The following is a 19701-nucleotide window of genomic DNA, read 5'->3' on the forward strand; positions in this document are numbered from 1 at the left end:
AATATGGCAGCACGCAGCCCAAAGCAGGAAGAGGAAACCATATCATTCTCCCCCAGCTGCACCACTATCGCTGTAGGGGGGCCAGCGTGGAGGACCCGTCTGTGCATGAGAGGCAATAATTCTCTCCACTGCATCCCTCGTCTGGAAATCCAGGACACCTGCACGTGCTGCGGAAGGCCCAAGCCAGCTCCCAGACCAGATTGACGAGCTCTGACAGCGGCCCAGTGCACAATGCTGTGTCCCACTATCCAAATACGGATAGCGGCCAGACCTAGGGTTAAAACACAAAAATGTCAGTACACACACCACCATTATTTCCTCACATATACTTTGAATGCATCCGATCTCCAACGACCCAGGTCCTTTATCCTCCTTGCAGACAAACCCCAATGGGCAGCTGTCGTTGCGGCACCAATACGGAAGGAGTGAGGAGCAAATTCCGATGCTTTGCGGCCGCAGGCCACTACCACCTTGCGCATCACCTTAGTGAACTGATGCCGGACTAAAGGGTGCCCATTTTCATGAATAAACAAAGGCCCCTCGCCTGCCGGCCGCAAGGACAAGTATCTCTTAAGATCCTTTACGGGGCAAGGACCCTTCTCTCCCGTTGCCGAGAGCCGAATGACGGCTCCCCTACCCACCTGGTCGGTCTTCGAATTCCTGATATGCACCCTCAGGTCCGACTGTGACATGCTCACGTCCTGCAACAGCAAACCCCTGGAACCTCCATCCCGTTTTTGCTCCAGGACCACCTCGCCTACCCTCAGTGCCCCAAAGAATGCCAAGGAAAAGGCTGCTGAAAATAGACGGGCCTCAAACTTGGACCAACAGATGCTCCGCAGTTTACTGCGCATCTGTATCAGCAACTCAAAAGTGATGGGACTTCTGGGAACAGTCCTCGATGGGGTGAGCCGTCCCCATCCCTCCAATGCCCGGCGCACCACAAACTTCCTACATGGGTCCTTGTCAAAAGTGGCCCTGCTAAAGAAAGAAATTGCTGCCGAGTGAAGTCGCAGGGTCCTAGCCGCCCGGCGCATCTGGAACAAATGTGCCAGATACTTAAGCACCTGGGCAGTAGAATGAGGGGTGATGACCGCCCCCGCCGATTGGCCATTAAAGGACAGAAAATCAGCCCAGGCCTTCTTATAGGACCTTAGCGTGGAAGGGGCGACTGATGCTGCTACTCCCTGTGAAACTAAGTGTTGCCAAGGTTCCAGAGATGATCCGGGAAAATCTCCGGACGGTCTCGAGCCTCTGGCGCCAATGACCTGAATCGTTCCATCTGAAAACGGGACAGAGCATCAGCAATCTCGTTAGAAATACCCGGAACGAAGCGAGCAGAAAATACAATATTAAAACGCAGACAGTGCAAAACAAACACCCGAAGCAAGGCCGAAACCCTAGACGACCGGGATGACTGCTTAGCTAAAACAGTCACTACTGCCTGGTTATCGGACCAAAAACAAACCCGATGGTCCTTAAAATGCTCGACCCACAAGTGTACCGCAACAACTATGGGGAAAAACTCAAGAAATGTCAGGTCTCGAGTTATCGCTTCCCCACACCAAGCCTGGGGCCAAGGTTCAGCACACCACCTGCCGTCCCAAAACAAACCAAACCCCAGTGACCCTGCCGCGTCCGAATGCACTTGAAAATCATTGTGGAGGTTCAAAGTGTCCTGCCACAGTGATACGCCATTAAATTCTTCCAGGAATTCCAGCCACACACGGAGGTCGGCTTGCACTTGGGCGGACAAACGAACCCTATGATGCGGTGCCTGCAGCCCCGAGGTAAGTTTGGCCAGGCGAGAGCAGAACGGGCGCCCCGGCGCCACCACCCTGCAAGCAAAGTTTAAATGACCTAGCAACGACTGAAGCTGTCGCAAGGTAACCTTCCTCAATGGGAGCAGTTCTTCAATGACCTTCCTTAAAGCAACTAACTTATCTGGCGGCAAACTAGAGGTTTGGGCCACGGTATCCAACAAGATACCCAAATAGGTAAGTTGCGTAGTGGGACCCTCAGTTTTCTCTGCCGCTAATGGAACCCCCAGGTCTTCAGCCAGGGACGCAAAGGCACGCAGCAGAACCACGCAATTCCCCGTGTCCCTCGCGGAGGCCAGTAAAAAGTCATCCAAATAATGCGTAACCCCGCCCAAACCGGTTCTGTCGCGCAAGGCCCATTCCAGGAATGAGCTGAAACACTCAAAAGCCGCACAAGCTACCGAGCAGCCCATGGGCATAGCCTTATCAAAATAGAATCCCCCGTCAAACTGAAAACCCAGCAGCCAGAAATCCTCAGGATGAATTGGCAACAAACGAAAAGCCGACTCAATGTCGCACTTGGCCAATAGGGCACCAGGCCCAAACTTCCTTATCATCTTGATCGCATGATCAAGAGAGGCATACTTCACCGAACAGAGCTCCGGGGGAATTACGTCGTTAACCGACGTACCATTAGGATGAGAGAGGTTATGAATTAGGCGAAACTCCCCCGGGGCCTTCTTGGGAACTATTCCCAAGGGTGAAATGTGCAAATTAGGAAAAGGGGGGGGTGGCGAAAGGACCAGCCATACGACGTAAAGCCAGCTCCTTTTCAATTTTCTTACGCGCCACACCAGGCATGTCCTTAACGGATTTCTGGTTCCTAGGATTCTGGGCTACAGGGGCCACGACCACTGGGATCCTAAATCCCAGCGAAAAACCATTACTCAAATACGACGCTGACTCTCTGTCTGGGTAAGATTCCAGTAACGCCAGTAACGGCTGTAGCCGAACCGGAGTATAGGCCAAAGAAAAGATATCACTTTCCTGCTCCGGGAACAGGAGGCTGGGCAGGGACCTTGGGGGGCTGCTGGGAGCCCCCTCCCCTGCGAAAGGGCCGCCTGGCCGCGGAGCAAGCAGAAGCCGAGTGGCTCCCAGAGCATTTGTCACCAAGGTGTGCGAATTTACAGGCTTGACGTTGGCAAATGCCCTTATTAAAGTCCCAGCAGAACCACTTGCGCCCAACTTTTTGGGTGGCAGGCTTGAATTTTTGCAACTCAGAAGCCTTCTTCTCAATACGTGGTGCCACATAAGTGGTCCACACATCCAAGTCCTTCCTGTCCCAGCAGGCCGTCGGTATCTTGGCCGCCCTACGCCTAAAGTTCTGGTCATATGATAATGCAGCAGTCTCGCCAGCCATCGTAAAAGCTGAACGGACAATAGACAGATAAACCCAGAGGTGCAGAGACCTCTTGGGATACGCTGCAGAAATCACACCAGCAAAAACCTGGAAACTATCCATCCAACGTTCAAAAGTCCTGTCAGCCTTTGCTACAATTGTCCGTCTTTTGGGAACGGAAAGGCCCTTGTCCAGCGGCTCCCGACCATCAAGCGGAGGAGCCAAGCTGAAAATATCCACGTAGCGGCCATCCAGAATCCTAGACCGCAATTTGGAAGACAAGTGGGCACCAGGAATAATATCCCTAGCAGAATTGGTGGAGACTCTTACGTCAGGCACCAGGACCCCTTCTCGACACTCCTGTACGGCGCCATACCTGGCCCTATGAGAATTTGCCCTACGCTCCCAAACCCACTTTGGCAGCCCCGACGACTCCCCGTAGTCCCAGTAAAGCTTAAGAGGGGCCCCCTCATCACTGCTAGAGCTGATGGAGGAAGTACCTGAAGTGGAGGACGATGTGTCCCTCCGTCTCTTCTTAGAGTGCCTCCTGGAGCCCCTTTTTCGGCGACGATGCCCACCGGAAGAGGACCTTGGAGGAAGAGGAAGACTGTCTTCAATCGAAGAATCTGACGCTTCACCCTGTTGCACTGCACCTGGGGCTGACTGAACAGAGACAACTTGTGAATGAACTGGATTAGAATGCCCCAGCGCTGGGGGCCGTACAGGTGAGCCCCGTACAGCGCGGCCCCGGGTCGATGCGCTTCTTCTGGCGCCGACCCTGGCACGACCACGGCCCCTAGGCACTGCATCCTGCGATACAGGCAGCACCGAAGGTTGGACCTGCGGAGCATCAGGTAAGCCAACTCCGGCTAACAGTGGCTCCCCTTCTTCACTAGATGATGATGCAGGAGAGGAAACATCCACCGGGGGAGGCGGGAATGCTGATGACGTTGACGGGGTCGAGCAACGGTGTAGCAGGCCATCCATCTCCGCCTCTACCCTTGCCAGTGTCACCGGGTCGCCAGACAAACTTGAAACCATAGCCTGGATGCGTTTCAAGGACTGACCAGGCTGCGGAGATCGCAAGGCCTGGGATGGGCCTTTTATAGGCCGCTTCGAGGAGCGGGCTGGAACAGGCCTTCCTGCTGCCTTCTTAGGAGCCATTCCTACTACTGGTGAGAAAAGAAAAGAAAATAAAATTAAGTAGGAAAAAAAAAAAAAAAAAACCAACTAAGTTCTTTAAGACGCTAGAATCTGCAAGAAAATGAAGCAGAATGAATTAAATAGTTAATTAAAACTAAGACCTAGACTATAAAATGATGCACCAGTAGACAGGAGGCAACCCCTTGCTTACAGATTATGCAACAGATCGGTAACCCAGGAGCAGCTGGGAAGAGCACCAGCCACCAAATCAGAAGCTGTCCAATACGGAAACAAACCACAACCTTGTGCTCTTTACCAGCACACACACCTACACTAGCCGTCCAGGCTGCGTGCAATTGAAGAAATTAATTGCCTGCAAACATATCAACTGCCACAAGAGGTCGCAGTAGTACCAATTATACTCAGCCTAGGATAAAGCAACCACCAGGCCCTGCAATTACTAGGCCTGAACGCTAGAGGCCGCCACGTGGCCGAGAGGAATCAAAATGGCGCTCCCGCCTAATGAGGCTGCAAAATGGAGGCCTCACAGCTCTCCGCTCAAATCAATGCACCTCTGGGGACAACCAGCGGCACCCAGCCCCCCAGCAACACCAGGCCGGCCTCCCAGGGCCTGCTACAGGGCAAGGTAAGCCACCCCTAGCCAGGCAGCCAGCCGCAGGGAAGCAAAGGCCCTGAATAGCGTTTTCGCGGGGGGGGGAGGGGGGGAGGAAAAAAGGCCCGAAAACACAGGCCGCGGCACGTCGCGGCGCGAGCGCGCCCACCCCCCCACAAAGCGCGCACCCCCGGCTCTCACGGGGAATCGGGGCCCCGCTTGCCTTCGGAGGCCGATGCAGGCCTCTCCGGAGCCTCCGGAGGCCCAGGGAGCGCCAAATCGCAGGGAGGCCCCCGGCACCTGCAGGCCCAGGCGGCGGGGGGGGGGGGATCGCGCGAAAGCCGCCCAGGAGGCCTACTCCGGCACCAACAGAAGCCTGTGGGGAAGGGAGAAGCAAGGACAAACTGAGAAGAAATGTTCCCTTGACTGGGGATCGACCCTGCAAGAGGGCAGGGGAATTGAGGGAAGCCCTCCCCACACGGCCCCTGGGCCCAGGCCGAGCACCCCCCCCCCGACTAAATTAAAGGGAATTAAAACAAACAGGAAAATTAAATAAAGTGGGGAAGGATCTTTCAGCAACAAATTAAAGAAAGAGGAGAAAATGGAGGAAGAAAAACAAAGGGAAAAGGTATACGACCCAAACTTCTGCTGTAGTCACTCAGAGATCCGATGAGATCCGATGTCCACAGCAAAAGAGAAAGAGAAAGCTGTGGACCTTGCTTAAATAGCCACTGACCCCACCCCTAAGTTTGCAACATCAACTTTCCCCAGATAACCAGATCCTCCCATCTAAACAAGCCCTGGCTTTAACTTGCCTAGCAATCATGGGGTGCCTTGTATAGCCCCATCCGCAACCCGTGCTCTCCTTTTAGTGAGAACACGCTTTGTAAACCCTTTACTAGGGAAAAGAAAAAGTAGTTTTCAAGAAACTCTTTAAAAAATGGTTATAAAATGCCAATGAAAAGCCAAATATTGAAAAACGGGTTCTGTTAAACAAAATATAATTTCAAATAAAAGAAGAATTTTTAAAACTCTTACACCTACTAAAATCACAGGGCTGCATAGGCTTTTTGGAACAAAAGCATTTTCATACTAAAAATAAGTGTAGATGCTGCCACCTATACTTTATTTAACTGGATTCATGAGGTGAAATCAAAGCAAATCTTATTGCTTTCTAGTGAACTCAGTGGAATTCCTTTTGATTAAATGGGTGAGGGCTATTCTCTCTGTTTGAAACGTAGATGGTCTTGTGATCATTACTTCATTTATATGTTGAATAGTTATTGGTGGTTCTTGATTGCTCTCAAGCGAATTAATCAGTATAGATTAGGTCATGTGGGAATGCAGAAGGTTAAAGCAGAAATCAAGAACTAATATAAGGTTATTCCTGTTTACCTGAAAGTAACAATGCTTCAAGATGCATTTTCACTCACATATAGATAGATCCAGTTGTTCAAGAATGGAAGATATGTTTCCTACATAGCTATGGTTATTGGATGCCCAGATAACATAAGAAAAAGAACTTGTAAAGTAAATATGTTGTAGCTAGTTTGATACCTTCAATGTATAACTTTCTTTTTAATTCGCTAATAGTGGATCAAAAAGGATCAATAAAATGGATTCTTAAAATGTATTGATGTGAGTGCACTAGATTTGGAATAACCTTAAGGAAGAATTTAAAATATTTCTTTTTAATCTGTAAGAACTCCAATTTAGCTTCAAAAGCTCTTTCTCTCACCTTTCCCAAGTCTCTTGAAATTATTTTTGCATCATCCTGCTGTAACTCTGAAAAAAGGGGAACTACCACATTGCACCAATTTTTTTTAAGCATACTGTCACAACTGAGTAGATTATTCTCAATATTTGGAAGAGATTTTTTTAAGGTAACTTTCTCTTTTAATTGAGCTTATTACTTGTATTCCACTTACTTATAACGGGGTGCAGTATTTTACATTATGCACTGAACCTTAGTTCAATAAAACTTCATTAGAAGTGTTTGATTGTTATTATTTTTCATATTTATTTTATAAATTTGGTGTTTTTATGTTGCAATTCTCATTAATCTTGGATGAAGGTAAGTTAATAATAATAATAATAATAATATGCCTACTTACATCTCTCTCACTGAAATCAATTGGACTTTTAAGTTTTTAACTTACACAAAGTCTTACCCAGTGAAATGATTTTGAAATAACATAACATTGTGTCATTTTTCTGTATATGTGTGCTTGTGCAATCTGCAGCGTTGTTTAGCTTGTAATTTTGCAGAAGAGGATAAGGAATCAACAACCTGCACCTGAAAAGGATAATAATCAACAAAACAATAAATAGGGATACTAAAATAGAATACCAGTCAATTCAAAACAAAATATTGCTCATCTACTGTTAAAGATGTCTTAGAAACGTGAAAATGTAACAAATTTAAAATGGGCTTTAAGTAAAATAAATCTCCAGCACCTACGTAATTTGATTATCATGATCTGGTAAATTTGCATTGCACTGGTGTTTGTTCCATGGTTTGCTGGTTGTTTCATGGATTTCCTATGTTCCCTTTTTCCAGCCTTGCCTAAGCCAGCAGGGTGACTTGGAAACAATAGAATGTATCATGCAGCTTGTGATGTCAAAGCTTGCATTAAATGTTCAGCTGGTGCTCTGGGTCACTTGGTTATGAAATACATATACTGCTCTTTCCCCTTAACAGGTAATATTTTGGCCATTCTGCAACACTTTTCAGCACATGGCAGGTGGGAAGCTCTCTCCCACTTGAACCCCACTTAGTTGTAGTTTGCATCTCTATGAAACTTGCACATTCAAATATCTAAAAACCCAGTCTAATATCATACAAGATAGGCCTCAAAATTGCATTTTACTGACGAGTGATTTGTATGTCAAACAACTTAATCGACACACTGCCATTTATTTATTTATTTTAAGTTTGAGATCTTTCCCCAAATATGAGTCTCTTTTAGAAAGTTGAAAAAAAAATAAAAGCAAAACTGACCATAAATTATATGTGGGTTATTCCCCTGGGGGGCACTAATTAATGAGCTTAGAGTCCTTAGGGGCCAAAGAAAGAAAGGATGATTCCATACCTGTTTGCTGACAAATGAAATAATTTGTAAGCAAGGAAGAACATGGCTGAGAAACTCCCTTGGCCTGTGAATGATTATGGTTGCGACTCAGAGTATTTGAAAACTTTAATTACTTTTCTCTGGTATAATAGCATCCATGTTTTGTAACCCTCTCTGGTTTAACCATTATGTCTGTCCTATAAATAGTTCCAGTTACTATGTTCCACATATTCAGATACCCGTGGTTTATTTTATTTGGTTTTATTTTATTTCTGATTTCATTTGACAGTGATCTATAATTGTATATGGACTATGTTTATTGTTGCCAAATCCTGTTTGATAATACTGTATTTTGTTGAATTTTGTATAACATTTCTTTTTAAAATAAAAAAATTAAAATATAGGCTTTTTGCCTGTAATATATGCAATGCATAGAAATAACTCTTGACCTATTTCTCATTGAATAATGTACATATTTTCCCCACTTGTTTTCCTTTTATTCTGTACGATCATTGGCTGTAAAACTAAAATTTGATTTAATTTGACCTATATAACCTGTTTGTGTGTGTCTATGATTCAGATTACAAACATTTTAATCTAGTTATAAAATTATCAATTTCAATATCACGTTTCTACTATTCTTTTTATAAATGCCTGTAGTATATGTAGCCAATACTTTCTCAAATATTGTGCATTTTCTGTTTCTTCCCTTGATCACCAAAAGCAAATTCCTTATGCAGAATCTAGGAGACATGAATGAGACTGACATCACTGAATTTGTCCTCATTGGATTTTCCGGACATCCCAAAATAAGAACAGGATTAGCGGCTTTAATGAGCATCATCTACTTAGGAAATGTTGTTGGAAATGGACTCATTGTCTTCGTGGTCACAGCTGATCCTCGGCTTCACAATCCAATGTATTTTTTCCTTTGCAATCTGTCCATCATTGATATTGGTCTTTGTACTTTTTCAGTTCCACAATCTATTGCCAACTGTTTGGTGGACAGACCTGTCATGCCTTTTGCTTCATGTTACATTCAAATGTATGCTGGCATATACCTAGGAGGAACGGAATGTTTCCTGTTAGCAGTCATGGCTTATGACCGGTATGTTGCCATCTCCAGTCCACTGCGTTATATGATTATCATGAACTGGAGAGTTTGCGTTGTTTTGGCTATTGCATCATGGACAATGGCCTTTTTGCTAGCTATAGTACCCTGTCTTGCAAAACCTGCCCACTTCTGTGGACACAATGAGGTGGAGCATTTTGCCTGTGAGCTCACAGCCCTCATGAAGTTGATGTGTTCAGACATGGCAGTGAGCCAACTGATCATGTACTTTACCAGCACCTTCACAGTACTTTTCCCCTTATGCTTGATCCTTTTTTCCTATGTACGTATAATTGTGACCATATTGAGAATAGATTCATCTGGTGGCAGAAAGAAAGCTTTCTCTACTTGTGGATCTCACCTGGCTGTGGTGGTGGTTTTCTTTGGAAATGCTATAGTACAATACATCAAGCCTCAATCTAAGGACAATCAGGATAGTGATAAATTTATTTTTGTCTTCAATGCAGCAATAATACCCATGTTAAACCCTTTAATCTATACATTGAGAAACCAAGATGTGCTGGGGGCACTTAAAAGACTGATACGGAAGAAACTGTAATCATATTGTTGACTGAACCTTAGGGTTTCTCTTAATACTTGAGAGTACAGTGGTACCTCTGTTTACATAGTTAATACGTTCCGGAGGTCCGTTCTTAATCTGAAACTGTACTTAACCTGGAGACCACTTTAGCTAATGGGGCCTCCTGCTGCTGCCGCACGATTTCTGTTCTCACCCTGAAGCCAAGTTCTTAACCCGAGGTACTATTTCTGGGTTAGCGGAGTCTGTAACCTGAAGAATATGTAACCTGAAGCATATGTAACCCAAGTTACCACTGTATGTTAAACTGAAATGATGCTTTAATCTTTGCATTTTCCTTAGGCCAAAGAGATGTGAAGGGGCCGCATATATATTTATACCGTGCTCTCTTTTAATGTAACCCTTTTAATAGGTTGTTAGTTTTGTTAATTAAGAATATGGAGATGTCTATTTTTTTCTGAAAGGAACAAAAAATGAAAATAAAGGAAATGTGCAGTTTTTCTTCACCTAATGTATCTGCTGTATATAAGTACCTTAGCTGTGGCAGATGAAGGCATCCAGTTGTGCTGCAAAGGATGCACCATAGCTCTTCTTCTCATTGTGCTCCTCCCTGTAGGCATTCCTCTTTTGGTCACTGCTATGGATACACAACTTGCCTGTCTGTCTCTAGGCACTGTGGTTGTATACAAGGGTTGATGTTCCCTGCCTTCAGGTCATGTATGCAGACATCTTTGTAACACAGAGTTAGTCTGCCAACAGGCCTGGTGCCAGAAGCCATCTCCACATAGAGCACATCCTTGGAGACCCTGACATATTCCATACTGTGGACATGGGCAAGCCAGCATAGATGTCACTGAGACAGGAGTGTGAACCTAGCCAGATAATAAAATAATAAACATTATTATAAATAAATAAATAAATAAATCCAAGAAGTGTGTTGGTTAACTACTCTATATAACATGAGTTCTCTTCAGTTAGTATGCATCCTTTAATCAGGCTGTGTCATGTACTGTCTGGATGAGGAGTGTGAGGATCCTTCCATCCAGGAGCTCCCCGGGGAAGATGAAGACTTAGACCCCTGGTCCTGGTGGTGGGACAATGGGGAGGGTTGAGCTGGGTGGTGGTGGAAGCATGAGGGTGGAGTGATCAAGGGGGGTTAGAAGGCCTTTCCAGGACAGGGCTGGAGGTTGAGCGTCTTGGTGTGAATGCAGACACAAACAGGGAGGAATCAGAGAGTACACCTGCCATACCATAGCAGGATAGTCTCAGTCCTGCTGGCTCTCCTCCTCTCACACACCCCTTTAGTAGAGTCCTACATATTGCCTAGCAATGAGCCAGAAAGACCCAGAGTAGGAGCTCATCCCCACGTCACAGTCTCTTGTCTGTTGGGGACGGCTCCAGAGTGAGAGGCTAGAGGGGAATGGCAGGGCCAGAGCTCAAGTTTCCTTTAACGTCTCAAGCTGAAGGAGTTAAGCCCGGGAGAACTCACTATGTTACTTTCTGTGAATAAAAAGTCAAGTGCATTCCAAGTCTCCGGCCTCTTTCTTATTGACCTGTGGGGGCCTGGCACTTCCCTGTTAGCCTTCACTACATGCTGTAAGGCTAGTTAGAAAATGCAGCATGGACACATTAATGGCAAAATGTAATACTGAATCCTGCTGCCTAGACATGCGGATGATTTCTACTGGTTAGGGTTACAGGTCTGGCCTTCAGGGAAGTGGACACTATCTAGATGATTATGTATTAATGGGGCCAGCTTCATTGCAGGCTGGTTGGCAACTCATGGAGTTCACCACTTTGACAGGGGAACTGTGCATTCCACTGGCCGCAGATAAGACCGGCGGTCCAGCCACTATTAGGGATATAATGAGATTCAGTGGCCCAGACTGACAAGTTAGTCTGTAAGGTCTGATTGCTCAGTTGCTACAGCAAAAGAAGGCCACTTCAAGGCAGGTGCAATCCCGTCTCAGTCACCTGAACTTCACTTGCCAGGTTATAGCCCCAGGCAGAGTCTTTTGCATTTCTCTAGCCCAACTCTAGCCCTCCTGCATATTGGCTCCCCATCATCATGTCAGTCTCACAAAAGCTTTCAAAGCTTACGTATTGGTTTGGCTAAAGTTCCTCCAGGATGATAGTACTAGCCTAATATTTCTGGGCAGGAAGTTGCAAAGTGCCACCAGCACTTTAGAAGACTCTACTGTTTTCTAGTAAACTTGGTGTGATTCCTTTTCATTAAATGGTTGAGGCCTAAATACTCTTTGCTGAACATACAGTGGTACCCTGGTTGTCGAAGGAGCTTGGCTCCCGAACAAATCGGCTCCCAAACACTTCAAACCCTGAAATGAGTGTTCTGGTTTGCAAATGTTTTTCGGAAGCTGAACGTGTGACACGGCTTCAGCAGTTTCCAATTGAGTGCAGGAAGCTCCTGCAGCCAATCAGAAGCTATGCCTTGGTTTTCGAACAGTTCCAGGAGTCAAACATACTCCCAGAATGGATCAAGTTCAACAACCAAGGTACCACTGTAAATAGTTTTGTGATAATAACTATATATTTATATGACTAGTTATAAGAGTTCCTTGAATGCTTGCAAGTAAATTAGTCAATAGGGATTATTTCATATGGGAATGCAGAAGGATATAGCTGAAATCAAGAAGCAATATAATGTTATGTATCTTTATCCAGATGTTACAATGCTTCAGTATATTTTTTCATTGAAACATAAATACACCTGATTAAGAACCAAATCTGTGTTATCTATACACAGATAGCTATTGAAGGACCAGAGAGCATATGAAAAAGAACTCAGAAAGTAAATGCCATATAGCCAGTTTTGAGATTTTAATTGTATTAGTTCATTTTTAAGTTGATAAAGCTAGTAAGCCAAAAGGAATCAGAAAAAAGGATTCTGCAAACATATTGATATTAATGTGCTAGATACAGAACAGTTTTGAATTTAAGGGATAATTAAAAATATTACTTTTTAATTTGCAAGGAACTCCATCATAGCTGCAAAAAGCCCCACTTTCTTTCCCAAAGTCTCTTGAAATTGTTGCTGTGTTATCCTACCAGAACTATGGGGAAAATATTTGGAAATAATCAGAATACACTGAATGTTTTTGGAGAAAGCCTATTGTCAAAACTGCATAGATTTGAAGATTGTATTTAAAAGGTAAGCTATCATTTTTAATTAACCTTATGTATTCCACTTAGTTATTCTTGGATATGCTAGCTTGTACATTAAATACTATGCCTCTGTTCTATATAGCTTCATTAGAAGAGTTACATGCATACTTACATATCTACCACTGACAAGAATGAAAAAGTACTTAAATTTTTCAAAGTCTTACCCAGTGTCCTAATCTAGAAATAAAATTATATTATATGGGAGTCATATATTCAAATGTCTGAAATCTCACTCTAATATAGCACAAGAAATAGGCAAAATTATTTTGCATTCTATTGACTTGTTATTTTTATGTTAAACAATTTTTTAGTGAATTCACTTAGAAATGTTTTTAAAATGTGTTTGTGATGTTTCCCCAGATGTGGTGTGAGAACACAGGAATGTAGGAAAGAAAAAAAGGGAAACATCTAATAAGATTTCAGGCTTTCTCAATAAATTACCTGTGATGCATATACAAATTAGCTGATCTGTCTATCCAGGGAGTTTCTATAATTTTGATCCTACACATTTTTATCTAATCATAGCATTATCAATTTCAATGTTGATACTGTAGTTTCAATACTGTAAATGTCTAGTTTATATATAGTCAATTCTTTTACTTTCTCAAATATTAAGCAACTTTTATTTCTCCCCTGATCACCAAAAACAAATCTTTATACAGGACTTAGAAGATATGAATGAGTCTGAAATAACTGAATTTGTCCTCATTGGCTTTTCTGGACATCCCAAAACAAAGATAGGATTGGCAGCTTTAATGACCATCATCTACTTGGGAAACATAATCGGAAATGGACTCATTCTGTTTGTAGTCATAGCTGATCCTCGGCTCCATAATCCAATGTACTTCTTCCTTTGTAATCTGTCCATCATTGATATCTGTCTTTGTACATCTTCAGTTCCACAATCTATTGCCAACTGTTTGGTGGACAGACCCATCATGTCTTTTGCTAAATGTTACATTCAGATGTACACTGGTATATACCTTGGATCAACAGAATGTTTCTTATTGGCAGTCATGGCTTATGACCGGTATGTTGCCATTTCCAATCCACTCCGTTATATGCTTATCATGAACTGGAAAGTTTGCATTGTTTTGGCTATTGTATCATGGACAATGGCCTTCTTACTTGCTATTGTTCCCTGTCTTGCAAACCCTGCCCACTTCTGTGGACATAATGAGGTGGATCATTTTGCATGTGAGCTCACAGCCATCATGAAATTAATTTGTTCTAACATGGCTGTGGGACAACTGTCAATGTACTTCACCAGCACTGGCACAATCCTTTTCCCCTTCTGTTTCATCCTTTTTTCGTATGCACGTATCCTTGTGGCCATTTTGAGAATCCATTCATCTGGAAGCAGACTGAAAGCTTTCTCTACTTGTGGATCTCATCTAGCTGTGGTGCTGGTGTTCTTTGGAAATGCTATAGCACTATACATCAAACCTCAGTCTAAAGACAAACAGGCTAGTGACAAAATTATTTATATCTTTAATCAAGCACTGGTACCCATGTTAAACCCTTTAATCTACACACTGAGAAACCAGGATGTATTAGGAGCACTTAAAAAGGTGGTGGGGAAGAACCTGCAGTCATAATATTGGATGAATCTTGTGAGTTTTAATGGCATTTTAATTTATCATATCACTGTCATGTTTTTAATAAGCTTTTAAAAAAAATTCCTTGTAAAGAACTTTATATTTCTGAAATGTGCAATAAAAGGAAATAAAAACATAAAAAATAAAACATAATAACAAGAAGCTAAAGCACAGGTTTTGTTGCCATAATGTATCATGTTTTGTTGTCATAATCTATCATCTATCAATCCAGTTGTTCTGTAAGTCAGATATGGGCTATCCTACCCAAATGATTTAATCCGTTCAATATATTAGAAAGATAAGCTATTATTTTACTGATAAAGCAGAAATGGTGAATTGGTGGTCCTACAAATGATGTTTGACTCCTTCTCTCAGCAGCCTGAGCAACCGTAATAAGTAGTCAGGGATGATAGAAGCTTTAATCCTGCAATATTTAGGAGTCCACAGGTTCCTCAACCCTATGATAAAGCAAATAATTTGGAAACCAAAAGGCCCAGTTATCAGATGAAATCTTCCTATAACCTAGCATTGAATCACCTCTGGTTTCTGGAACTAAATAAGCCCGGCAGAGATCTTAATTTGTTCTGCAAAGTCATGTTTGCCAAGTCAAGCCACGCCCTTCCACCCTACACCTGATGTCAAAAATTTAAATTTTGAGAAGTTATTTAGAATGTATAAAAATGTTCCAAATACTGGCCAAAAGTGTCAAGAAAAATGAAGGGACATTTTATCATGCTTGGTGGACATGTAAAAAAGCTTTTAAATAGTATTGGATTCAAATACATACGCTGATACAGAGGATTTTGGAGATAAAGTTTCATTTGAAACTAGAACTCTTCCTACTGGGACTAATGGATATAAAATTAGAAAAAGACTGAAACGTTATTTCAATATGTTTCAATATAGCAGAAATCCATTTGTTTCAATATAGCAGCAATACATTTATATGCACAGATACCTACAGTTGAGGATAGTTATTAAAATTACCAGACTTAGCAGAGTTAGTGAAATCAATGTGCTTAATCAGAATAATCACTGTTAATATTTACTAAAGATTGGAAACTTCTTATAGACTTTTTACATGAAAAAGAAAATGAACTATTAATATCTGGCTTTGAAAATTGAAAATAATGTTGGTTTATAGAAGGTGGATTTGCTGTTGGGTGGTATCTTGGAGTAGGTGTGTTGAATAATTTTCTATATAGCTGGCAGATGAAGAATCAGAAGTTCTCTTTATTTTTATCCCCCCCCCCTTTCCCATTCATTTATTCCCTTCTTTTCCCTATTTCTGCCCTGTGTTTTTATTTAGATTAGCATTTTAGTCTTGATAAAAAGATATCTGATAGTCATATTTGTATCCCCCCAATTTCAATAACATTTACTAAAAAAAGAAAAATAAATAGGCAACTTTTAAAAATTAACACATACAACTGAAAGGTGATTTTTTAGTCCAATCCACAGCCTTGCCATATTTCCAGTCATTTCTTTGGACAAATGAGATACAGCATAATATAGACAACATTTATGTGTTATACAATAGAAAAGAAGACCTATAAGCATTTTACAAGTCTATTATATTCTTCCAGAATACCAATAAAATGCAAAATAAACATTAATTTCAGGTGTTTGTGTGTGTGGACGTGTGTGTGTGTGTGTGTGTGTGTGTGTGTAAACTAGCATGTATAAAATGTGTATACTTTTCAACATAACACAACTTCTGGAGCACAAAAAATAATAGGAGGCACCCAAAACAATGCCATAATGTTGTCTGCCTAATATCTGTTGGTAGAAAGTTCTAAAGTGTCACCTACACTTTCTTAAGACCAGACTCAGTGGATGCAGGAGGGGATCAGAATAACCCTTGAGTGTGTTCAAGTAAATTCAGTGGGATTAATTTTGCTCAAGTTGTTGAGGTCTACAGTTTCATTGTGAAACCTAGTTTTCTGATGATAACTTCAGATTTATAAGCTGGATAGTTGTAGATCTATTTTCAACGCTCTCAAACAAAGTAGTCAGTGGGGATTGTGTCATATGGGAATGTGGAAGGGCAAATCAGAAATGAAGAACTAATATAGCACTGTGTATCTTTAGCTGGATGTAACAATGCACACACACAAATACACATACCTGTCTGTTTAGGAATTAAACTTATGCTACTTATATAAGGAGAATTACTGAAGGCCTGGATAATGTAAGAAAAATAATTAAGAAAGTAAAAGTGCTATAGCCAGCTTTCAGACCTTTATTGCTTTCCTTTCTTTTTAATTTGATGAACCTAGTGAGTCAAAAGGAATCAGTAACATGGATTCTGAACCTGTGTTGTTAGTAATACACTAGATCTAGAACTGTTTTGAATTTAAGGGAGAACTAAATATATTACGTTTTTATTTTGCAAAAAATGCCACTATAGCTCCAAACATCTTCTTCTCAGTCTTGCATTATGTTACCAAAATATTCTTGCATTATCTTACCAAAATTGTGGGGGGAAATCTACCACAATGAGCTGATGTTTAAAAAAGCATAATGTCACAACTAAGTAGATTTTTCACCCTCATTTGAAGAGATTTTTTAAAAGGTAAGCTCTTCTTTAATTGACATGATTATTTGGATTCCACTGTTTCGATTTGTATTGTAAACAACTCTGTGATCCTTGGATGAAGAACAATATATAAATTTAATAATAGTATGATAATAATGTACCTCTGTTCTATAAAGCTTCATTAAAAGTGTCACAATGCATCAGTCCAACTGAAATCCCTGGAATGTTTAAAGATTTAACTTTGACAAAGCCTTACCCATTTTTAACCTTCATCTGAAAGGGACGAAAATCAATGAAATAATAATCTGGGATGCTTCCAGCCAACTGAAAACAGTTTTTTCCCCTTCCTCTTGCAACTGTTAAAAATGTTTTAGAAACATGCTGGGAATTTTAAAATGTGCCTTAAATGAAAACATGTTGTTTTGTTTTTTATTAGTGTGCATTTGAAAGTGTAGAAACCATCACATAGTTCTAGATAAAATGGAAGATAACATAACAAGAGAAAATAGCTTTTAAACCCCTATTTCACATGTAAATTATAATTAGCATAGCATAGCATAGTTACCTTATACTGAGTCACACCATTAGGCCATTTAGCTCATTATCTTCTAAACCGACCAACAGTGACTCTTTGGGGTTTCAGACAGGGAAAGCTGCCCTGGACACAGAATTAACCTTTTGACCTTTTTGTCCCTATCTGAAGATGCCAGAGATTGAATTAGGAACCATCTGCACACAAAGCAGATGCTCTTCCATTGAGCTGCAGCCCTCCTTCCTAAATTATCAGATATTATGACATTAGGTATATGCAGATAAAATGAATGCCTATTGGTATCAATCATTTTGGCTGAATAGTGTTTTGTGTATTTGGTCTACCAAAGGGACGTGGGTGGCGCTGTGGTCTAAACCACAGAGCCTAGGGCATGTCAATCAGAAGGTCAGCAGTTCGAATCCACACAAAGGGGTGAGCTCCCATTGCTCATTTCCTGCTCCTGCCAACCTAGCATTTCGAAAACATGTCAAAGCGCAAGTAGATAAATAGGTATCGTTCTAACGGGAAGGTAAACGGCGTTTCCGTGTGCTGCTCTGGTTCACCAGAAGCAGCTTAGTCATGCTGGACACAGGGCAGCTGTACGCAGGCTCCCACGGTCAATAAAGCGAGATGAGCGCCTCAACCCCTGAGTCGTCCGCGACTGGACCTAACAGTCAGGGGTCCCTTTACCTTTATTTGGTCTACTGCCTCTAGCACTTTTTACTAACTTATTCCAAATGGAACTTTGCCACATCATAGAAGCATTAGCCATGTCAGACCAATGGTCCATGTAACTTTTTGTTTTGTTCTTCGAATGATGCATAGTAAGGTACTGCTTGAGCTTTTGCAAGCATGCATGATAGAGCCACCAATCCTCCTTCGTTAGGTCCACCACCCAGTGTTTACATGCGTAGTGTCTGTGTACTGTACCTTTTTCAAAGATGCTTAATAGCAGAGGCAGATTGACCATCATTTGCAGCAAGAAATCCATTGTATTTGGTGCAGTCCCAAGATGATATTTATTCATCTTCGGGTTTTTCAGTTTATTCTGGCAGATCTATTGTACTGCTATTGTTAGAGTCATATTTTAATTTTTAATTATTTCTAATAAATCCCAGTACAAAACCAGGAGCCATATGTAACTGAATTGGTTTCCTTTCTACTGAACAATTCTATAGTTGGAATTAGGAGAATTATACAGAAATATTTGTTTTTCGTTGGATATTGGATATATTAAATTAACTATATTGCTTTGGAATTAAGGCCAGAATGGGCTTCATGAATTTTCTGATCTTAACCTCCTTGGGGTAAATAATTATAAATGGACTCATGGTCTTAAGTAGTTGCTAAGTTGAATGCACATTTTTCATTTTTCCATGGCTAACACTCTTTTACCACCACTTCATTCTCATAAGCTAAAACGCTGTTTAGTGGACAAACCTATCATGCCATTAACCAGGTGTATGTTACAATCTCCAGTCCCATACATTATATGATCATCATGAAATAATATGTTTGCATTGCAATGCATGCCTCGTGTACATAAACTTGCAGTTGGTAGCTGTGCCCTTGTATTGTCTCATGCACTTCATATTTCCTACTGTTTCGAGCTTTGCTGATTCAGCAAATTAATTTGGACACAGTGATACATAACATGTAGCATGTAGCATGTAACATGTAGCATGTGAGGTTTCATTAAATGGATCTACTCAGCGAGCATATTGGACAAACTGGTTATGAAGTACATGTTCTTTCTCCCCCCCCCCCCCCCGGTCTCCTTCCCTACAATATCACTGGGTTTTTTGTATATCAGTTATGTGATGCATGTTGTTGTTGTTGTTGTTGTTGTTGTTGTTGTTGTTGTTGTTGTTGTTGTTGTTCTGCCCTATACCCAGGGTGGTTCACAGGGTAGTACACGGAATAAAATCAAAATATAAAGCCACAAAATACGTAATCAAAATAAAAACAACAACAACCCAATCCCCCCAACCCCCCTCCGCTTGATTATCTATTTAGCTATCAGTTCTATAGTTCAGATCCTTAAAATTGTTGATGCAATTTAATGGTATCAATATCTTGGTTCACAATATTCATATAAATTAGATTTATATATAAGTTAGATTAAATATGGTTAATCATCTAGCTTTCTCAGATATTGAATATCTTTAATATCTTCCTTGATCACTCCAAAAAATCTTTCTACAGAGCGTATAA

At 41.7% G+C, this 19701-nt stretch overlaps 2 protein-coding genes across 2 annotated transcripts; both read left to right on the forward strand.

Moving 5' to 3' along the window:
* Nucleotides 1–8738: 8738 nt before the first annotated feature.
* Nucleotides 8739–9656, forward strand: LOC310830541 (olfactory receptor 13H1-like; the record flags this gene model as incomplete). Its single annotated transcript, XM_083710322.1, has 1 exon — nt 8739–9656. One exon carries the CDS (start codon nt 8739–8741, stop codon nt 9654–9656), a length of 918 nt encoding a protein of 305 aa, XP_083566448.1.
* A 3122-nt stretch (nt 9657–12778) lies between these two features.
* Nucleotides 12779–14416, forward strand: LOC310829671 (olfactory receptor 13H1-like; the record flags this gene model as incomplete). Its single annotated transcript, XM_083708392.1, has 2 exons — nt 12779–12804; nt 13481–14416. Exon 2 carries the CDS (start codon nt 13493–13495, stop codon nt 14414–14416), a length of 924 nt encoding a protein of 307 aa, XP_083564518.1. The 5' UTR covers nt 12779–12804; nt 13481–13492.
* Between the last annotated feature and the right edge of the window lie 5285 nt (nt 14417–19701).

This window comes from Podarcis gaigeae, assembly GCF_964106915.1.
Source record: "Podarcis gaigeae genome assembly, chromosome: 13".
Classification (NCBI taxonomy): Eukaryota; Metazoa; Chordata; class Lepidosauria; order Squamata; family Lacertidae; genus Podarcis; species Podarcis gaigeae.